Source organism: Terrapene carolina, unplaced genomic scaffold, assembly GCF_002925995.2.
Source record: "Terrapene carolina triunguis isolate 2854851 unplaced genomic scaffold, T_m_triunguis-2.0 Scaffold58, whole genome shotgun sequence".
Lineage (NCBI taxonomy): Eukaryota > Metazoa > Chordata > Testudines > Emydidae > Terrapene > Terrapene triunguis.
Genome location: NW_020664409.1, coordinates 89,842,331 through 89,864,761, shown reverse-complemented (window position 1 = coordinate 89,864,761; position 22,431 = coordinate 89,842,331). Strand labels below are relative to the sequence as shown.

General features: G+C 40.6%; 1 protein-coding gene across 1 annotated transcript in view; it reads right to left on the bottom strand.

Moving 5' to 3' along the window:
- Window positions 1-21,702, bottom strand: part of MED30 (mediator complex subunit 30) — a 28,580-nt gene extending 6,878 nt beyond the window's left edge. Inside the window, exons 1-4 of the mRNA XM_026646147.1 lie at window positions 21,570-21,702; window positions 19,210-19,415; window positions 14,080-14,238; window positions 8,509-8,619 (exon numbers count right to left, since the gene is read on the bottom strand). Coding sequence (XP_026501932.1) covers window positions 8,509-8,619; window positions 14,080-14,238; window positions 19,210-19,383 — 444 coding nt within the window. The 5' untranslated portion in view covers window positions 19,384-19,415; window positions 21,570-21,702. The remainder of the gene's footprint in view (window positions 1-8,508; window positions 8,620-14,079; window positions 14,239-19,209; window positions 19,416-21,569) is intronic.
- Between the last annotated feature and the right edge of the window lie 729 nt (window positions 21,703-22,431).

Here is a 22,431-nt window from a genome sequence, read left to right as displayed (position 1 = left end):
GCCCCTCTCCGCAGCGGCCGCCCCAAGCACCTGCTTGCCAGGCTGGTGCCTGGAGCCGGCCCTGCCCTCATTTGAGCCAAAGAGAGGTAAACCCTGAAAAAACAGCTGTTTTTCAAAAAGTTGTTGTTGTGCAGAACTAAAGATCAAACTATTGCTGTGATACAGGTTTCTATCAGTCAGTTTTTACCCAAGGCACTGCATGGCACCCACTAACTCTTTGGGGGATCCAAATTGTGAACAGTATTTAAGAACATGTTCACTTCCTCACGTGCATAGATGTGCAATCTGGAAGGATTAGTATGCATGCACCAATAAAGAAAAAAACATGAGACGGTGTCTATGCAGTCACTGTATGCTTCTCTGGGTAGTTGCAGGGAATGTGCTGATGCCATTGCTCCTGGGGAACACCAGGCCACTGACATTTCTAGTCTGAACCTTTCTATACCTTTGCAATAAAAGGTTAATAACTTATGTTGCTTGCTACAAGTTTTCTCTGTCATAATATAACATGTTTTTATTTTATGGGGAGGTTTACTGTGAACACAGCAGAACAGTCAGCAGCAGCCTAACCAAAGTTTTTGTTATACTGGGTGGAGAGAAGTCGGAGGCAGAAGACTGTGTGGGCGAGGGGAGGGGTGGGGTGGGAGACAGGGAGAGAGGTTGTGGCTGTGGAGTGGTTGGGCAATGAGGATGGGTGATAGGCAATCCTTAAACTAGTTGTTTCAGAAAAGCTGTATTTACTCACTGCTGGGGTAGGGGAGTCACTACTTCCTGATAATGCGGCAGATTAATGTGGTGTTTCCAAAGACACATACCGCGGAGATTTAGAATTGATGGCTGCCAGTGTTGCCAATGTGTCAATACTGGGCAATTCCTGGATCATAAGGTTACAGAAGTTTGCAGGAGAGCAAGGAGTACACCATGATATGGGGATTGCTGACTATAGCATGATTTGGTTCGGTATGCAAATTGTGGGATATGTAATGCACAACTGCCTAAAAAACTACTAACTTGTACAAGCAACGTATATTTTCCTGTTCAAAAAACTAAGAAATTCAATGGCAAAAAAGTACATTAATGGAGACTTAAGGTTGCCTGGTGCTATGTTGTCCCCTTGCAGAACACCGAGTCAAATAAAACACAAACTTCTGAAAACCAGGAAATGCAGTTAGGGTTGCCAAGCAACCTTAACTCTGCCCTCTTTCAGCAATGCCCCAGTACATCCTATTAATACCTCTTGCTGAAATGTACAAGCTCTTCACCTTTTATAATTCATTCCCTCATTCATCAGATTCCATCTAACGCTATTAAAGGACCAAAAAAAAAAAAGTTGCCAACACTATCTTCCCTTTGGCCCCCTGGAGCTGGCAGTAGCCAATGGAAATTATTTGCATATGCTTTAGCTGCAGTCAGTGTGTTATTCATAGATTCTAGGACTGGAAGGGACCTCAAGAGGTCATCGAGTCCAGTCCCTTGCCCTCATGGCAGGACCAAATACTGTCTAGACCATCCCTGATAGACATTTATCTAACCTACTCTTAAATATCTCCAGAGATGGAGATTCCACAACCTCCCTAGGCAATTTATTCCAGTGTTTAACCACCCTGACAGTTAGGAACTTTTTCCTAATGTCCAACCTAAACCTCCCTTGCTGCAGTTTAAGCCCATTGCTTCTTGTTCTACCCTTAGAGACTAAGGCGAACAAGTTTTCTCCCTCCTCCTTATGACAATGTGTACCTACACTAAATGGTGGAGGCAGTAGTTGGGCCTGCTTGGTAAAAGTGTGTTTGGGATATGAGGACATGTGTGCATTACTTTGCCACGTTTGACAGAGCTGTGATTACAATATGAAATCTATGTTTTATACCCTCTTGTGTGTGAGCAAAGCAAGAGCTGCATGTGTACCTTCATGATCAAGTATGCATCATTTGCTGAATTGTGTAGGTTGTCATAGTAGGACATAGGGCTTTTATTACAAAGGATCATGTCAGCAATGAGGTGGAATATGAGAGGATTCTAATACTTTGATGGCTAAGTGAAGATGTAGGTTGAGATGATATCCTGTGAGGAAGTTGTAACAGGCTATGAAGTAATTCCTAAACTGTACACATGTGGTATTCTTTCTGGGAAGTTGGCTAAGTGTGTGAGTATACTCCAGGATCTGGAATTTCCTGAATCTTATAGCGCCAAAGGCCAACGTGAATATGTGCTAAGTGAATATTGATCAAAGGGGGTAGAGGGAAGATATCATGGGCAATCTTTTTTCCCTTTTCTTTTTTTGTCCTTTAATAGTGCTAGATGGAATCCTGTGGATGAGATGAATGGGTTGGAAAAAGAGATGAAGAGCTTGTACATTTCAGCAATTGTGGGGTTGGCAGAGTAAATGGGTGTGTGTTAATAGAGCATATTGGAGTATTACTGAAAGAGGGCAGAGTTAAGGGTGCATGGGAAAGCTTAACTGCACATTTCCTGGTTTTCAGAAGTTTGATTTTTGCTCAGCTCAATGTTCTACACGGGGACATCATACTTCAAAGAAACTGTAACTCTCTGTTAATGTACTTTTTTGCCACTGAATAAACCCATTTGTTTTAAGAAAGTAGCTTGTCACTATATAACACTGGCCATAAGCTCCTGAAGGGAAGAAATGGAGGTGGTCCAGTAGGACTTGCACAGTAGTAAACAGTTGCCCTGCTTCCAGCCTAAGAATGGGAAAACTGCAAAATTCCACACCAAGATAGATAGGGGCACAAAGTTTAACACTAAGGAGGGTATACTCAGAGTGACTTGGAAGGGCACAAAGATGCAAATCTTAATTAACTTCTCTTTTCCCCAGAAAGGACAATTATTGCCATCTTTGATACTCTCCAGCAAAAGGGAAAGGGAACATGAGACGCTGTAAAATGAAAGCCTAACTTAAAAGTAAAGTATTTCAAATGCCTTACTTGTTTTTCCTGTGTCTTTAATAAAAGGTATAAAAAGATTTTTAATGGCCTGTATGCCATGGTGCTAAGCAGGGTAAGGTCCCTCTATACCAAACCCTGAACCTTGTTGAAAAGTGTTTAACATTGGACAGCTATGTTAACATCTTTGGCCCATGTTGTCCATTGAAACTAATACAACATACCCTCATCTGTAAAAGAGGAATAATCAGACTTTCCTATCTCACAGGGGAGTTGCGAAGCTTCATTAAAGTCTGTAGTGCTCCAAAGATGTAGAGTGCTATATTAATTAACCCAAACTTTAGATAAGAAGTTAATGCCACTTATATATGCCACTTTTTCCATTCATGGCTATTAGTCTACATTACTACTCATAAACACAAAACAAATATTTTGAATGCATGAGTTCTATATTGCTATACTCCTCAAAATATGGCAACAAATATCTATGCATTTATGCCCGTGTGTACTTAAGTTGGAGTATTTCACACCAGAAGTGCTTCCAGAGTGACTCGCATTCTATGAATCAATTCTCAATTTCTTGTGCAAATGTTAAGAACTTGTAAGTAACTTAATCTTTGACATGTACTATGCAAGATATACCTTTCATACCAGATAACTGTGTTTGTGTGCAAAAATGAGAAGAAAGCAATTGTAGTTAAAATCAATGGTAGTATCATTCCATATCTGAATACAACTTCCACTGTGTGGAACAAGGGTTCCTTCTTGAAATGCACGAGATTATCTTTATTTTGTCAGTGTTCTTTAACAGACAATAGTCTGCGCCACAAACTACTACATAATTCATCTGTTTTGCACAACTAGAAGCCTTGGCTCATGAAAAGTTCTAAACAGAGGCCAGTAAGAACAGCAATTTAATTCTAACCTCTGGAAGTGAGAGTGATGTGTCTTCTGAAGGAATTGCCATTGCTGGCAAATTGCTTAGAAAACTCAGCAGTCTGTCAAGAGTGGCAAGATTTTCTTCTTTTCAGACTAAGTTCTCTCCCATTCTTGTCTTGCTTAACCAAAATGGCTTTACTAAACTCTGTACCACTTGTCAGGGTAACTGTTGCATGGAGCAAGGATGCAATACTTATTCTTCCCCAGTAGGTGGTGCAGCCTCTTCTGAACTATTTCACCTCGACCAGTTTTGGAATGTTGCAGGAGAATTAATTTACAGATGCATGAAAATTAAACAAAGACAAAGCAACATAAGGAGAAGGAAGGAGGGAGCATTTCATTTGGCTGTAGCTTGCTTCCATAGTATCTATTTTTTCAAAGAACATCTGATAAGGAACGTTACATCTTTTGCACAGATTTGGACTCTGCGGGTCAAAGTCAGATCAACTTCAATGGGAGTTACAATTACTAACACCTGGAATTTGGTTCAAATCCTCTAGCAAGTTGTCTTTTTTTTTTACACCCCCACCAATTCTGTTTCATACTGAATCAGTGATGCTTATGTTTACCTACAGTCTTCCACCAGCACAATTTAATTACACATATCCAAGAGCCTAATCACCTTCAACCTCCTTCACTCCCAAACAATATTTAGTTAACATCAATCATTATTAGCTGTTATCAGGGCCTTAATGTGTTACCATGGTGTGGTCCATCTTGTCAAAGTTTGGTCACTCTTGAAACAAAGGGTAAGAGTGTAGGAAGTATGGTAAAATAAGACTGACACCTGTAAAAGAGATCCAGATGATGCATCTTTGTTTTAAGTGTGTCCTCTTCTGAAGAAAAAATTGAGTTCCTTTCCAAAAGCATAACAAGTTTCCATTCTCCTTATCTCTGTGCCCATAGATACTTTCCCACAGCCATAACCAGGCCCTGCAACTGTTCAACCCAGGACTGCATCTGAGCTTAGTAAGTACAGATAATGGTGTTAAATTTCATTATTATCAGCATTTTACTTGCAAATATTTTCAACAGAACTAAAGAAGCAAAGTCTGTCTTGCTATATAGCAGTCTATTGTGCAAAGAACTTACTTCCTCTTTCCCTTCATGAGCATTAGAGGTATTTCTGACCACTAAATTATGCTACAATTACGTTTTGAAAAACGTGACTGCAAATTCCTGCTAAGGTTACAGTGACCTTTATTTTTCCCCTTAAGCTAGGAAAACAGATGTTAGAGAAAAATTAATATTTCTGTTTAGGTAAGAACAAGTTCAGGATGCTCAGGCAATTTTACTTTCTTCTTTTAAAAGTTCTTGTGAGTGGAATCCTTGAGGAAATGTGGGAAGTAGGGCAGGCCTCCTCCTTTACTTTGTCCAGCTTTTGACTTTAGAGATTTACACCATTATGTGTAGAAGGGAGTAGTGGGGTAATAAATATATTACATAAGCAACTATTCAAAGAATGGTAAAGTTGCAAAGTCAAACACTCAAAAATTAAGAAATGCCACAATTAAGATAGTCTGTGCCAACTTAATTTGACCCCCTTGTATTACTCCTTGGGGAATTCTGTACCACTGCGGACATGCATAATTCATGTGTCCTGCAGAATTTTTTCTTCCCCGCAGAAAATACATTTCTGCCCAAGAAGTGCTGCAGTTCTGCTTTTCACCCACCAGAGGCTGCTGTGGCACCAGAACAGTTAGCAGCATGAACGCAGCTGGCTGTTCTGGCACCACAGCAGCCTCTGGTGGGCAATAGGTGGAACTGCAGCACTTCTGGGGCAGAATGTATTTTCTGTGGGGGGGGGGGGGGAAATCTGTGCATGCCCAGTGGCAGAGAATTCCCCCAGGAGTAGAAGTTCATCACAGCAACCTGCCTACGGAGCCAGGTTAGGTCAGAGTGGGGCACACAGGGCTGCTGGGGGTGTCAGAGACTGGGGTTCAGAATGGCTAGTGGCGGACAAACTGAGGCATGAAGATGGGGGAGGAAGCTACAGAGACCCATGGGGATGGAGAGTACGGGGACAGAGGCAGACGTGCCTGACTGAATGGGAGAGGCTTGGGGTCAGCCAAGGTCTGCATTGGGGAGGATCCCCAATTCCCTAACAATCCCAACTCTTCCCACCCAAAAAAACCTGTTCTATATTTCGCCACCCACACCCAACAACCCTCCAGGTTCACTCCAGGCTCCTCCCCAATCCCTCAGCTCCTCCATTACCCCTGACTTTGCGCTACTTCTGACAGGTGCAGGAAATACAGTTCAGTATTGTAATTTAAATGAATTACTCAAAGCTCTGTATTAATATGCCTAGTAAGGAATCTATTTGTCAAACAAACAAACAAACAAAAAACCCTACCATAATCGGGTTTTTTTTGGTCTGTATTGTTACAGACATACTTGCTGGCAGATATTTTGAAATAAATTATCAAAATAATTGAAACTGGCATGATTATATTGTGTTATTTTGACAAATAAAATAGGCAGCGTTTTGCAAAATTTTAAAATATTGTGCGCAGAATTTTTAATTTTTTGGTGCAGAATTTCCCCAGGAGTATAAACTGCACAAAAACATGGGAAATGACTGTTTAGGAAGGAGTACTGAAAAAAAGAATCTAGGTGTTATAGTGGAGCACAAACTAAATATGAGTAAACAATGTAATTCCATTGCAAAAAGGCAGACATCATTCTGGAATGTATTAACAGGGGTGTTGCAAGCAAGACACTGGATGTAATTTTTCCATTCAGCACTGATATGGCCTCAACTGAAGTACTGTGTCCAGTTCTGGGCACCACAGTTCGATGTAGATAAACTGGAGAAAGTCCAGAGGAGAGCAACAAAGGTGACTAAATGGCTAGAAAATATGACCTACAAGGAAAGATTGAAAAAAAATTGGGTTTGTTTAGTCTGGAGAATAGAAGACTGAGAGGGGACAGGATAACAGTCTTCCAGTACATAAAAGATTATCATAAAGAGGAGGGTGATAAATTGCTCTCATTATCCACTGAGGACAGGACAAGAAGTAATGGGGTTAAATTGCAGCAAGGGAGATTTAGGTTAGACATTAGGAAAAACTTCCTAAGTATAATGGTAGTTAAGCACTGGAGCAAATTACCTAGGGAGGTTGTGGAATCTCTGTCATTAGAGGTTTTTAAGGACAGGTTTAACAAACACCTGTCAGGGAGATCTAGATACAGTACTTAGTTCTGCCTCAGTGCAGGGGACTGGACTAGATGAGCTATTGAGATCCTTTCTAGTCCTACATTTCTATTATTATTAATTTATTTTGTTAAAAGAAAGCTTAAACATTTATGAAATTCCACAAGATCATGCCAAGGAGGTTTAAAAAACAAATTTGCATACAAGTAAAACAACAAGGGTAAAAACATGTCATAAAACTATCAAAAACACAGTAAATACAGACAGTTATGTTTATTAACAGTTAAAGATTGCAAATAAATGTGCATAAATTCACAGTATAACATTATACAGGATTTAATATATACAATCCCGCTACATCAAACATAAGAAGATAAAATACAACAGGAAAGCTTTCAGTTGCTTTTCTCTCAATTCACATGCTGTCTCCATGTTTTTGCCTATAGAGTATGTGAATAAATATAGGGTTTTATGTAATATCTTTCCCTCTCTAATTGGGAATTGAGAAGTTGAAACATCAAAGAAATATTTTCAGTGGATTTTCTGGTATTTCTCTATACCACTTCTTTTAATTACTTGGAATCTACATACTTCTTTGGTTCAGTTGTTTTCTGTCTATTTTACATATACCTGTACTGCTTTCTACTTAGTATTTACACATATGTCTATTCCAGCCCTTCAAACATTTAATTAATCCTATCTTTATGTTTTACAATTTGAAGGACCAACTACTTGTGCTTTAGTGATGCTGTATATTTTAGTAACCTTTGTACACTATAGTAAATGCTAATTGGTCTTTTATTTTAGATTTGAATAAAATTTTAATTAGTAACTATACCTGCCATTCAGACTGAAAATTTAACAGCATCTTTAGCATATCTGATACATTTTGTTTGAACCAGTTACTGTTTCATAAATGCTACACTTGACAAAAGAAAAGCTCTTCTTCAATTTCTCAAAATACAAAAAGCAGACCCCCTTTCCCCCGCCCCCAAACAAGGAATTTATTACTCATGAAAGGTGTTGGAGTGGCAGCTCTAAAGTTCGTTATTAATCCACAACATATTTCTGATAATATTTTCACATCTTACATTGTATATACATTCTGCTATCCACCATTCCTGGAGAAGCCTCAAAGCCACAGAGAACCCAACTATGATCTCATCCCAATCTACTCTCCAAACACTAACCAGAACAACTAGGTGCAAACCCAAATGTACCTCATTTATGAAAATCTCACAGCACTGGCTAGGAAACACTAGAGAGCAACATAGTTTCCATTATTGAGGTGCCTTAGTTCTACACTCACCCAGTAGAACAAAATCAAAAATTGCTGAATGATGGAGAACACTGAAATCCTGATATACAAGAAATGTTTACTACTGAACTATTTGTCACTTGGGGCCAAATAGCAAACACACTGCATTTTATGGCGCAATCTAGTAATACAAGCTTCACATGGACAAAGAGACATATTTTCTGCGTTATGCAAGTCAATCTCAACTTTGTTACCTTATTTACTTCCATGATTTCCCTTCTTTCCTCACTAGCAAAACGAAGCTGGCTGGCAACACCTCGATCATCATGCTTGGATCCATCCTCTTCAACATATGGAATAAGTTGCTATGAAGGTGAACCAAATGTTAGAGTTCAAGTAAAAAACTATTTTTGCTATGTATGCTAAAAATTTGAAGAGAACCATAGTATGCTCCAGAGTTATGGAGCTCATCAGCCAAAATAAACTTCTCACCTACATTTATGGCAATACAATCAAAATGAAGCATTTCAGTGCCAATGTCATTTCCATTATAAATCTCTGCTCTCAGTAGTTTAAATATATTAAACAGAAATCTTAACACGTTTCCTGATCTGAAGCATATGTTTGTAAAGGACTATTTAGTATTATTATTTTAATACTGTCAAGCTTGCAAACAGTATTTTTTACAGAATCAAGGAACATAAGAAGCAGATTTTAAAATATTCTAACCCTACAGCTCTCCTTCAGTGGGCAATGGGAGCTCTGCATGGGAATATATGCAAATACAGAGTTCTTAATCTGAACCACTCCTTTGTTTTCTTTTGTGTGTGGGAGGGGGACGGGGGGGGGGAGTAAGGGAGAAGAGGGAAAGAGGAACAGAGGCAGACAGAGGATAAGAAGGAAAGTTTCTTTTTACAGGTGTGCTATATTAGTGCCAGATTGTCCTTAGCCTTTGGATAGGTGCATAAGAGAGCAAAGACATCACGGCTTTCTCTGGAAGTGCAAATTGCCCTAAAGGGAGGTGGTGGTGACATGACTTACTCAACCACCCCCGCCCACCCCCCGACACAAAGACCCACAGAATGGCTCCAGCACACACCCCCACTACACCAGGGAGGGGTATTGTGCTTCAAGTAGGCACAATGCCTCACAGACCTATGCTTGGACCACTGAAACTTTATGCAGGCCTCAACATGGGCTGTGGTTTACAAACAGGCAAAATCTAGCCTTTAATATTTTAAGAAGTCTATATCATGATGTCCTTGTATTTTTGACCATTATAGGTTGATTCAAATAGAAAGATCTTAACAGGAAAATATGTCAAATATGAATTTTGTCTTAAATATTTTCCATTGTGATCAGATCAAAAAACCCATGTTTCATCATTTCCTACAAACTGCCATTGTAAAGAGAAACAGTCTGAACCCCAAATCTGATGAAGCAGTCCTAAATGAACTTTAACACCTATATCCTTCCTTTAAAAGAAAATCCAACCAATTTGCATATAGAAATTACAGACAAAAGTATTTTTCTGAGTAGCAAAAAATACTACTCTGATTCAAGAGCAGTACCCTACAACAGCTTAGAATTAGATCTTAGAGTTAATGAAACCTGTATATGAAGGCACACAGTCCATTGTTGGCTTCTTTAAACTTCCATTTCTGAAAAAAATTGAGAATTTGGAACCCTTATACATGTCAACACAATGTCTGAGTCCTCAAACAGTAGGCACTGAGAAAAGATGAAGCTGCTAGTAGAATAAGATCCTCTTAAACGTAAACAGAGAACAGACAAAATTAAGATTAGTAGGTTTTAGAGTAGCAGCCGTGTTAGTCTGTATCCGCAAAAAGAACAGGAGTACTTGTAATTAGTAATTACTGGAAACATGCAAGGAGAAGACAAAGGTTAAGGATTAGGTTCTCAATCAAATTCACATTCATCTGTTATTCAGCTACATTGGAAACTGAACCATTTATGCTGAGGGAATGTGAAAGGAAGAGAAATCATGAATACTAAATTATTTATGCAGTCCAAATATATCTGTTATACCTCAGATAGCATGATAATTTCCATCCTAACACATTTTCAGACATTCATAACTTACTGAAATATTTACCCTTTGTACCATAATTTTGCAGGATTGGTCTCTGCTTAAGGGAGGTTTTTATTTTTTTAAGTTGAGCAAAGACATTAAATGTATTTTAAAGTACAAGAGTGGAACCTCCCATCTTCCTCAGACATTCCCAATTTAAAAAAAAAATCAAATGTAATTTTTTTTTTTTTACAATTCTAGGAGTAAAATGGATGCGGGTAGGAAGTTTAAAGTTGGTATGGAGGAGTCCTCATTTTAGAATTACTACCTTTGAATACACTAGTGAAAACTAGTTTGGATTTAACCCATTGAAAATTGAATTTCATGCATGTGAAATACATTTTGCACGGAATTCTCATTAATCTTGTTAAAGTGGACAGCCAACGAATTCCAAACTGCATATGTGAATCTAAGCTATACAGTGAAAATGTAATGAAAGTGCATGATTTATAATATTTGCATCCTATAAGGCAGAAGCTACTTAGCTACTAAGGTTCTCTGGAGGAGGGCTTCCTTTACTACCCTGCAGGGCAAGGAGAAGGCATTCTGGTAGCTTGCAGCCAAATATACTACACTATGAAATTTCTTTTATCTCTAAACCTAATGCAATTTTTTGATAAAAGCGACTAAGAACATTCAAATTGAACAGTTAAGCACTCAACATTCAGGAAATTCGGGCAAAGAAAGTTTGTAGCTAGGCCAGTTTCATAGTTAATTGCCTCACATACTGATCTGTTGGCTGAAAAGGAGTTGCACAATACAAAGAAACCAACTATATTAATGTATATAAATTAAAGAGAGATTTATTTTAAAACATTTAAGTAAATAAAGATTGCCAATGAAAACAGAGTATAGCAAAAATGAAGAAATTTTTTTTTCAAGATGCTGCACACATAATCGAAAGCCAGAATCCTGCAACTGATTCTGATGGAATCAGTGGCAGGATGGGAGCTAAATGAATATAAAAAATAGTGTAGAACATAATATTGTATTAGTACGTCATTAGAGACTATATCAAAAGCAATGCACAAGGCGACAGAGTTATGGTTATGCAACCTTTTCTTAATCTAGTTTTATTGATGGAATGTTAGTTATAGAAATCTGGGAACTGGAAGAGAGCTTGACCTAACACACACACTTCCTTTTGAACCTGAGGACAATTTCTCTGCATTCACCAATGCAATACCATTTTGCTATATTCAGCCCAAATTCTACCTCTTCAAGATACTGTGTGTACCAACAGTACTTTTTCACTTTCATAATAGAAGGTAATTAAAGGCCCTATGAGGGAATATGACAAAGGAACACAAAATAGTGAATGGTCTAGTCCAGTGGTTTTCAAACTGCGGGTCGCGAATGTAAGGCATTGAGCCACGGCGGTCCTGGTCAGCAACGCCTATCGGGCCGTTAAAAGTCCAGTTGGCGGTGCTGCCCGGCTAAGACAGGCTAGTTCCTACCTGTTCTGACACTGCGCTGTGCCCCTGTGGTGGACAGCAGCAGGTCCGGCTCCTGGGGGGGGGGTCACAGGGCTCTGCGCACTGCCCCTGCCCTGAGTACCGGCGTTCCCGGCCAATGGGAGCTGGGGGGCGGTGCCTGCGGGCTAGAGCCGCGTGGAGCCGCTTGCACGACTCCGGCTAGTAGCCGGACCTGCTGCTGGCTGCTTCTGGGGTGCAGCACAGTCTGCGGTGCCAGGACAGGCAGGAAACCTTCCTTAGCACCCCTGCAGAGCTGCTGACTGGAAGCTGCCCGAGATAACCTCGCACCCCAACCCCATGCCCCAATCCCCTGCCCCAGCCCTGAGCCCCCCCCCAAACCCAGAGCCCCCTCCTACACCCCAAAACCCTCATCCCCAGCCCCAGCCCAGAGCCTGAACCCCCAGCCCAGAGCCCTGACCCCCTCCCGCACCCCAACCCTCTGCCCCAGCCCAGAGCCCCCTCCCACACCACAAACCCCTCATCCCCAGCTCCGTTGGATCACGGGCATCAACATTTTCTTCAACTGGGTTGCCAGAAAAAAAGTTTGAAAACCACTGGTCTAGTAGATTCAGCTTCTATTCACCCTGTCTCATAATACACAAGAAGAGGAACAAAATAAAACTCAAAGGTAGCAAACTCAAAACCAATAAAAAGAAACTTCTTCCACAAAAAGCGCAATGAAACTCATTGCACAAGATATCACTGAGGCCATGAGATTAGAAGGAGTCAGAAAGGGACTGGACATTAATATGGATAACAAAATACCCAGATATATTATAGGAAATGCTTAAAAAATCCCCAAAGCCCATAAACAAACTCAAGAAGAATATAAATCTACATGCTACGGGGCATAAGTCAACTCCATCTATCGGGGGTTGGGAGGAAACTTTCCATGGAGCAGATTATCCCATAACAGCCTGCTGCAGGGTTTCATGTACTTTTCTCTAAAGCAGGTGGTAATCTTGTCAGAGACTGGTCTAGATGGACCACAGGTCTGATCCTAAATTTCCTATATTTCTTTGTCACTGTTTAGTGAACATTTTAAAACATATAACACCGTGTTTAAATTAAACTGTAGAAAATCCAAAAATCTAGTAGTAGTAGTAACAGCAGCAGCAATAGCATACAGAGGCCCAGTGAGGATAGGCGCCCCATTGTGCTATATAGTAAACTCAGATTAAGTAGGGGATGTCTAAATTTCAAAGAGAAAAAGGTAGATTTGACGAAGATTAAAAAAATCAAGGAGAAACTGTCATTTTCTCTCAGGTTTTCTGTTTACTTTTGGCTGAATGGAAAAAGGATTTTCCATCCAGTGTTCTTCCTCTCACTTTTTCCCCCACTGGAAAATAATTGGAAAAAGAAAAAACGTGAGAGAAAGTAGTGGCTAAAAATCTCCACTCTAACTTTTTTTCACCCAAATGTATTTCTTTCCCCTGGAAAAGTGTAAAAAAAAGACACACAGAAAGTAAGCTTTTCTCCAATTTGTCTCTCTCTCTCCCACTTTTTAAAACAAAAAACAAAAAAAAACCTTTTCTCCTTTTTTTCTACTGGACAAAGACTACTCCAAAATCTGAAATGAAATATAATTTCATTTAAAAAAATGTTTCAAATTTTTCATCCTCCCAAAAGTAAAAAAACCTCATTCAATCTAAAAAAGAACTACATTTTTTTCATTTAATGTTTTTTTTAATTAAAAAAACCCCAAAATTTCAACCAGCTCCACAAAATGACAATCTGTCCCCTGACGAATTTACCGCAATGGTCCCTAAACTGGTGGGCGCACCCTCCTGGGGGGGAGCAGAGGAACATCGGGTGAGGGGTGTGGTGGGGCTCAGGACAGCCCCCATGGGGTGGGGAGGGAGTGCCACCCAGCCCCGCTCTGCCCCCAGCCTCAGGGCCCTGGTCATGGCCTCACTCCCGGCTGCGGCCACATCTGCGATCCTGGCCTTGGCTCCCAGCCCCAGCCCCCTGCCCTGCTCTTGGCCCCCAACTGCAGCTCTGCTCCTGGTCCTGGCTCCTGACGGTGGCTCCGGTCCTGCTCCCAACCATGGTTCCAGGGGGAGAGGGTGGACAGGTTCCATTATGGGTAAGAAAGGCCACAAAATAAGAAGTTTGGGGATCATTGGTTTACGGTCTCGTTTAAAATCAGAGACAACAGCAGAGTATAACAAGCAATCTGAAGGAATGGGTGCTACTGTAACATAAATAAACAATAAAAATCAGACCCACCAATCATGCATATCAAAGTAAATACTTACCTCTATGGGTACAGGATCTAGCCCTGCACAGTTTTCATTGCATTTGTCATAGACTAATCTCAGTTTCCTGAAGAGTATTGATAGCTGACGGAGATGTTCTTGCAGCTTTGCTAATCTGTCTTGGTACGTCCCAGTATGATAAGTAACACCATTTGGTAGCTTAAAAAGCCAAACAATTTTAAAAGGAAAATGGTTAACAAAATAAAAACAAAACAAAAACAAGTTACTAAAAAAAACTTTCTAGCCCATCAACTAAAATTAAGTATTTATGAAAAGTTCTTTTTTACTAGGGCTGTTGATTAATCACAGTTAACTCATGCGATTAACTCAAAAAAATTAACTGCAATTAAAAAAAATTAATAGTGATTAATCACACTGTTAAACAATAGACTAGAAATGCCAATTGAAATTTATTAAATATTTTTGGATGTTTTTCTACATTTTCAAATATATTGATTTCTATTACAACACAGAATACAAAGTGTACAGTGCTCACTTTATCTTATTATTTTTTATTACAAATATTTGCACTGTAAAAATGATAAAAGACATAGTATTTTTCAATTCACCTCATACAAGTACTGTAGTGCAATCTCTTTATTGTGAAAGTGTAACTTACAAATGTAGATTTTTTTGTACATAACTGCACTCAAAAACAAAACAATGTAAAACTTTAGAGCCTATAAGTCCACTGAGTCCTATTTCTTGTTCAGCCAATCGCTAAGACAAACAAGTTTGTTTATATTTACAGGAGATACTGCTGCCTGATTCTTATTTACAATGTCACCTAGACATTTGTATGCCCCTTTATGCTTCGGCCACCAGTCCACAGGATATGCTTCTACGCTGATGATGCTCGTTAAAAAAAAAAATGCATTAATTAAATTTGTGACTGAACTCCTTGGGGGAGAATTGTATGTCTCCAGCTCTGTTTTACCTGCATTCTGCCATATATTACATGTTATAGCAGTCTCGGTTGATGACCCAGCACGTGTTCGTTTTAAGAACACTTTCACAGCAGATTTGACAAAACGCAAGGAAGGTACCAATGTAAGATTTCTAAAGATAGCTACAACATTCGATGCAAGGTTTAAGAATCTGAAGTGCCGTCCAAAATCTGAGAGGGACAAGGTGTGGAGCATGCTTTCAAAAATCTTAAAAGAGCAACACTCCGATGCAGAAACTACAGAACTCGAACCACTAAAAAAGAAAATCCAATCTTCTGCTGGTGGCATCTGACTTGGATGATGAAAATGAACATGCGTCGGTCTGCTCTGCTTTGGATCGTTATCGAGCAGAACCTATCATCAGCATGGACACATGTCCTCTGGAATGGTGGTTGAAGCATGAAGGGACATATGAATCTTTAGCGCATTTGGCACGTAAATATCTTGTGACGCCAGCTATAACAGTGCCATGTGAATGCCTGTTCTCACTTTCAGGTGACATTGTAAATAAGAAGTGGTCAGCATTATCTCCTGCAAATTGTAACCAAACGTATTTGTCTGTGTGACTGGTTGAAGTAGGACTGAGTGGACTTGTAGGCTCTAAAGTTTGACATTTTTTGTTTTTGAATGCAGTTATTTTTTGTACATAATTCTACATTTGCAAGTTCAACTTTCATGATAAAGCGATTGCACTACAGTACTTGTATTAGGTGAATTGAAATATACTATTTATTTTGTTTTTTACAGTAATAAAAATAAATATAAAGTGAGCCCTGTACATTTTGTATTCTGTTGTAATTTAAATCAATATATTTGACAATGTAGAAAACATCCAAAAATATTTAAATAAATGATATTCTATTATTAACAGCGCGACTAAACACGATTAATTTTTTTAATGGTGTGATTAATCACGATTAATTTTTTTAATCACTTGACAGCCCTATTTTTTTACATTTTCTCTCCGACTAACAGTCATAGATGTTCCAGCCACTTTCTTTACCTTAAAAATTTGCACCTTATCTGCTGATTTTATATGCCAAATCATTGATATAAAACCATCAACAAACCCAAGTCCTATGTAATCAACAGAACCTTTATATGATCAATAACTCATTATTTAATATCTTCAAAGCATTTTGAAAATGCTAGCATCTTTCCTATTGATACTCTCTGGTATCATATACAGATCTGACCAGTTTCAGAGTGGTAGCCGTGTTAGTCTGTATCAGCAAAAACAACTAACTAATAATCTAACTCCTCGTTAGATCTGACCAGAGTAATCCACACACTTATGCCCCAGACATATTCACTATGTCAGGGAAAGAGGCTCCATAATGCAGAGTGTAGCAGTCTGCTCACTTAGCAAAGGCAGTGGATTCTGTAGTCAATTCATTTTAGTTAGTTATTAAAAAAAAAAAAAAAAGTTTCAACAACATTTTTAGGGAAAATATTTCTAAATTTTTCAATTATTGTTTCTGTTTATGACCAATTTACAAAGATTGAAACTTTTTGAAAATTCAACATTTTGATGAAATAATTTTGTGAGATTTTGACCAGCTTTAATTTTAAAATTCACAGCTCGCTGTGGGGTTAACATTTGTTACCTAAGATCACTTCTCTCTCCACTGACAGCTAAATTCTATTGCAACCATGAAACTGTTTACCAAGAGAGGAGGATCATGACACAGACGAGAGAATGGGAGTCTGGATCTAAACTATGGAACTCACTCTTACAGGACTTCCAAAATTAGAACTTAATACAAAACACATCTCATCAACTTAAATTTTCCGCAATAAGCTCTCTACACAGACTCATATACACATTCATCACAAAACAAAATGTCTTCTACTTTTCAAGTTTTCCCCACTGATGGAAATGAGAGAAAGAATTTGTTTTATTATTTTCATTCAGGAGGTGATCATACTCACAACTACAAATATGAATTCTGTAACTGAAGTTAAATCATGAATAGTCAGAGATCTCTACGGCCAATGCAGCTAGCTGGCCATCTCAGCCACGAATCAAAGTGATGAACTAAGGGCTTGTCTACACTTGCAGCGCTGTAGCGCTTAATGAAAATGCTACCGCCAACAGGACACCTTTTCCACTCAGCATTGGTACTCCACCTCCCTGAGAGGAGGTAGCTATGTCAATGAGAAAAGCCCTCCCATCGACATAGTGCTGTCTATACCAGGAGTTAGGTTGGCATAACTGCGACACTCATGGGTGCGAATTTTCCACACCCCTGAGCAATGTAGTTCTACTGACATAAGTTTGTAATGTAGACTAGGGCTCAGTGTCACATTTCTGTGGTTAATAAGAGAAAAGAAGAGGCTAAGGTGGATTTCCATAAAACCAAATATTGAAAGGAAATACAGTCATAAATTTCTACAAAAAAAACTCCACTATGAAATCCCGAGAAGTGGCTTTAGTACTGTTACATAACACAGAAAATATTTATTTTTAAACAATAACATTATTTCCTCTATATCTAAGTTAATTACTTCATTAAGCTGTACCAAACGCATGAGCATTTCTTTAAGAGTTGAAAAGAGAACTAAGATAGACTGTATATATTTGCTAGTTATAGCTTAAAGCGTTTTAATAGATCAAGGCTATGTGAACTGTATTGAATTTCATAGAAGCCATGGTTTCTTTCATTCTGTTTAAATGTTGTAAAAATAATTTACACAGAAGATTTTTTTGTATCCTCCCTTTCTGATCTAGGGAACATTTTCAAACAACTAGATTATGTTCTGTTAATAATAGTGTACAACCTGTACACTGGTACTACTTTTTTATTTAGTCCACAAATAAATTATTCTTTTTTCACCTTTACTTTTAACTTAAGGATAGCATCATATAAATGTCATTACAATAATAGAGGATTTGCAATACCTAATCAAACTGTATTGGTCATTGCTCAAAGCAATACTCCTTAAGGATACATATTTTTCTTGCAGCTATTTTACAAAACTTCTCACTTTACTTTTATTTGAATATAGTGAAGTAGCTCAAATGAGACATCTTCATAGTTAAATTTGGATTTAAAAGAAATAACTTGTTCAATAAAAACTTATGCAACTCTAGTAAGATGCACAATTCCGGAAAACCTCTTAGAAATGCAATAATTCTCAAGCTATAACTTTTTAATCTGTTATATATATCAATTTACAAAGGCTATTCCATTTTGTTGGCCAAATTCTGTCTTGCACTCAAAAATGCTTCTACTCAGCTCCCATTTACTTCAATGATTGTTGGATTCTTTCCACAGACACAAGTACCTGGCTGCTATTATTTCTCTCACCTCCCAAAACAAGTGCTATGACAACCCTAATCCTAACCCCAACCCTAAACTGGTTTATACAAGATGTAGAAGATGTGATATTGGATGCCATCTTAACATTTTATGAGATGTTATCAAGCTCAGTATCAAAATGCTTTAGCAATAATCTTTGACATAAATACCTACGTATAGATAACAAATTACAATATAATATAACTTCCAACTAAATAAAAAGAAATCATAGTCACAGGAACAAATAAAAGGATTATATTCCAATTCATCTTCTCAGATTCCATTCTTTAAATACAATTACATCTTGGGGTTTATTTGTAAATTTACTGAGTAACCACCCCTCACACTGAAGATTACTTGTACCACTTTCTGAGTATAAAAAGAGCGTTAAGAATTTCACCCAGTTTTGGATGGAAAATGTTATTCTATAATAAGATGATCAAAAAATCTCTGGCAAAATAATCCCCAAAGGCCAGCAAGAATACAGAAATGCAGTTCACATACAAATAAATTTTGTTATTTCTTAAAAGAAAATAGAAACATGAAGACAAAAGTCTTACATTTAGAGTGTACCCACAGTACACTAAATGAGGATTTTCTCTAATTCTCAACGCTCACGCAACCAGGATGGAAGAACAGATTTATCGAAATAATCCAACAGCAATACACAGACAACATATCCTCACCCCCGAAAGCAGTTTGGTCAAGAACTTGCTCTAAGCTAAACTACCCCCTCAAATACTGAAAACACGTTCTACACATGCTATGATGTACCTGATCACCTCCAACTGTATTAGTTGTTTAAAAAATATATATATATTTGGTAGGAGATGGGAAGGGAACAGAAGAGAATGAAAAGGGAAGGTCTTTTTGCTTCTCACCTGCATATTCCGCAGTAGCTGAAAGATTTCCATTGTCCGAAATACAATATCCTGCACAGTTTCTTGGCCAATGCGACAGAGAGAAGCTGTGTTCACTTCCCGGGCTGCTTGAGCCTGTGGTCCTGAGAAAGCACCAGGAGGCATTCCTGCCCCAGCGAGAGGAGGAGTGGACATTGTCTGACTCCAATCAATCCCACAAAATTAGGCTGCACACAGACAGGGAGAAAGAGATGCTGAAATATAGTTCATGAATTCTCAGTTAAAACTCTGTACGGTTACTATACTGTTCCTTTCCTCATGACACCCCTATCCCAAACATGAAAAACAAACCATATTACTAAACAGGCAAAAGACAAGTTGGTGTTTTAAACATCAGGTTTGAAATATCTTCAGCTTCCTTGAACCACAGGTTTGTAACTCAGTAGGATGAACTCAGTTCTATCAACTTATATCCAAGCAGTTCATACTATAAAGGAATTATTTGGATGAGTCCTGTCTCCTATCTGCTCTATGTGGACATGAAAGATCCTAGAGCACTTTTCCTAGAAGTAGGAGTTTGTCCTAGTACCCTTGACCAAAATTCCTTTCCTTCCACTGTTGTCTTGTATGACTGATGTCAGCCCAATTGCTGTCCTTTCCACCTCAGAAAGGTTTTTCAGGCAGTATATGTAGTCCATGAGCAGCTCTGGGATGAAAGGTGTAATAAAAGTTTAAAATAAATTCCATATCTAGATATTCTTTCATTTGGTTTATCAAGCTCCTCTCTAGAACTCTAGATGCTTTACACACTGTACAAACATCTAGAAAAAGGCAAGCAGGCCCAAAACTTTCTACCCCAAGGAAGATGGTTTTGATGCCTGGGCAACATGTCAAAGCAGTAGGGGTTGCCCACCAGAAGCTTAGTGGGAAAGGATGAGAGAACACATGGGCTCAACTACTCAGTGTTTGGGGGTTATCAATCCCCATCCTTTCCTCATGGCTGCAACATACTTTGAGGTCACCGGACTCTGAAAAGTGGAACATGGCGGGAAGTCCTTCGCACTGAAGTGAGGACTCAGTCTCCTATTCTGCTGGGCTGGGGAGGGGACCAATCCCCTATGCTCCTGCTTCTGGGTGGGAGGGGTCCGTTCCAGGGGAGGCAGGAGGCACAGTCCTTTACTCCAGAGTCAGTGATGGGCAACCTGCGGCCCACCAGGGTAATCCGCTGGTGGGTCGCAAAACAGTTTGTTTACATCAACCGTCCGCAGGCCCACGCTGCTTCCCACAGATCCCATTGGCCGGGAACGGCGAATGGCAGCCACCGGGAGCTGCAGGCAGGTGAGCAGGCCCCGCCCCAGTCCTGGAACTCCAGGCGGGTGAGCGGGCGGCGTGCCCCCAGCCCTGGAACGCCGGGCGGGACGCCCCCCCCCAGCCCTAGAATACCAGGCACAGCCCCGCAACGCCAGACGGGTGGGCAGCATGGCCTCCCTCCCCCAGCCCCGGAGTGCAGGCCAGCTACCACTAGCCCCCCAGTTCCCCCGCAGCACAGCCCGGGAAGCAGGAAGGGACCTGGGGGCAGAGCGTGGGTGGGGCCACGCAAGGCTGTTTGGGGAGGCACAGCCTCCTCCTGCCTTCAATACTCGCTGTCCATGCACAGAGGTCTTTCGGAGGTACATCAAGTCATCTAGATATTTGCCTAGTTTTACAACTGGCTACGTAAAAAGCCCTAGCAAAGTCACTACAAACTAACATTTCATACAGACAATGAGTTGTTTATACTGCTGCATATACGATACACTGAAATGTACATACAATATTTATATTCCAATTGATTTATTTCATAATCATATGGCAAAAATGAGAACATAATCATTTTTTCAGTAATAGCATACTGTGATATTTTTGTATTTTTATGTCTGATTTTGTAAGCAAGTAGTTTTTAAGTGAGGTGACACAAGACAAATCAGACTCCTTAGAGGGGTACATTAGTCTCGAAAGGTTGAGAGCCACTGCTCGAGGGGAGGGGAGGGTTGGGATAGTCTTCCGCTTCATAGGGAGGGGAGAATTTCTCACCTGTGGGGAATGCAGTGGGGGGGGGGGGGGGATGGGGAAGGGGTTGATCCTGATCTCTTGTGGGTCCCAACACCTGGGGGGGGGACGGGTGGAGGGGAAGAGGAGCAGCCCCTGACAGTGGGGGGATTCCTGCCCTGGGGGGGGCAGTCCCACACCTCTGGGAGTGAAGGACAATCCTCTGCTTCGGGGAGGGTGGGGCAGTGCTCTACTCCCGGGGGGGGGAGGCAGAAGGGCAGGGCGGGGCTCCTCTCCGCCGAGGAGGTCGCTGCGAGCGCGGTGCGCTCCTAGACCGCTGCTGCGCTACTTACGCCGGGCGGGGGGCGGGCTGACTCCCCCGTTGGGAGGCGGGCGACAGGAGTCTCCGACCGGCGCGGCTAGTTACCCTGGAAACAGCCGGGCGGAAGGAGATGACAGGAGTCGGGAGAGAAGCGGAAGCGAGGCCGCGCGGGAAGTGACGCCAGAGGAAGGGGCGGGACGCGGCTAATGGCTGGGAAGGCGGGAGCGGAGCGCGCGGGCGGGAGCGCTGACGCGAGGCGTGTTGCGTTGTCCGCGGTCAGAGCGGTCCCTGGGGTGTCGCAGGGCCGCGGCCCGGCTGGGGGGTGCGAGTTTTTGGGGGCTCAACTCGTTTGTTGGGCGAGAAACGCGGACTGGGGCCGGCCCAGACCCCGGTGGCTCGGGTCTGTTTACAGGGACCAATCCGGGGGCGCCGGAGCAGGCAGGAAGCCTGGTGTGAATGCGAACTTCGAAGGCTGCTTCGATTTTGTTCTCCACAGAGCAGCAGCCGAGGAGAACTGAAACGTTTCGCTTGCTGGGCTGGACCCAGGGGCTGGGACTCCGGGGGCAACTTCACCTCGTACCCGGCGCTGGGGTGTTGCCAAATCCAAATATATTTTTAGAGACATCAGCCTCCCCAAATATCATGATTGGTTTAAACATTGTGAGATTTAACCAAAAAAAAAAAAAAGTGCAGTTCTTTTTATTGGCCTTCTGGGTTTTGAGCTGTTGGGGTGCACTTGTTTCACATTTTCATGCCTTTCTCTGCAACTGAGAGGGCTAGAAATGCACTTATTTAAATGAAAGCTGAATTTCTCATGGACTCCCATGACTCTAGGAGCTGGGGCTTTAAGAAAGATCCCAATTAATCCAAGAGGTTGCAACTTGGGATGTTAT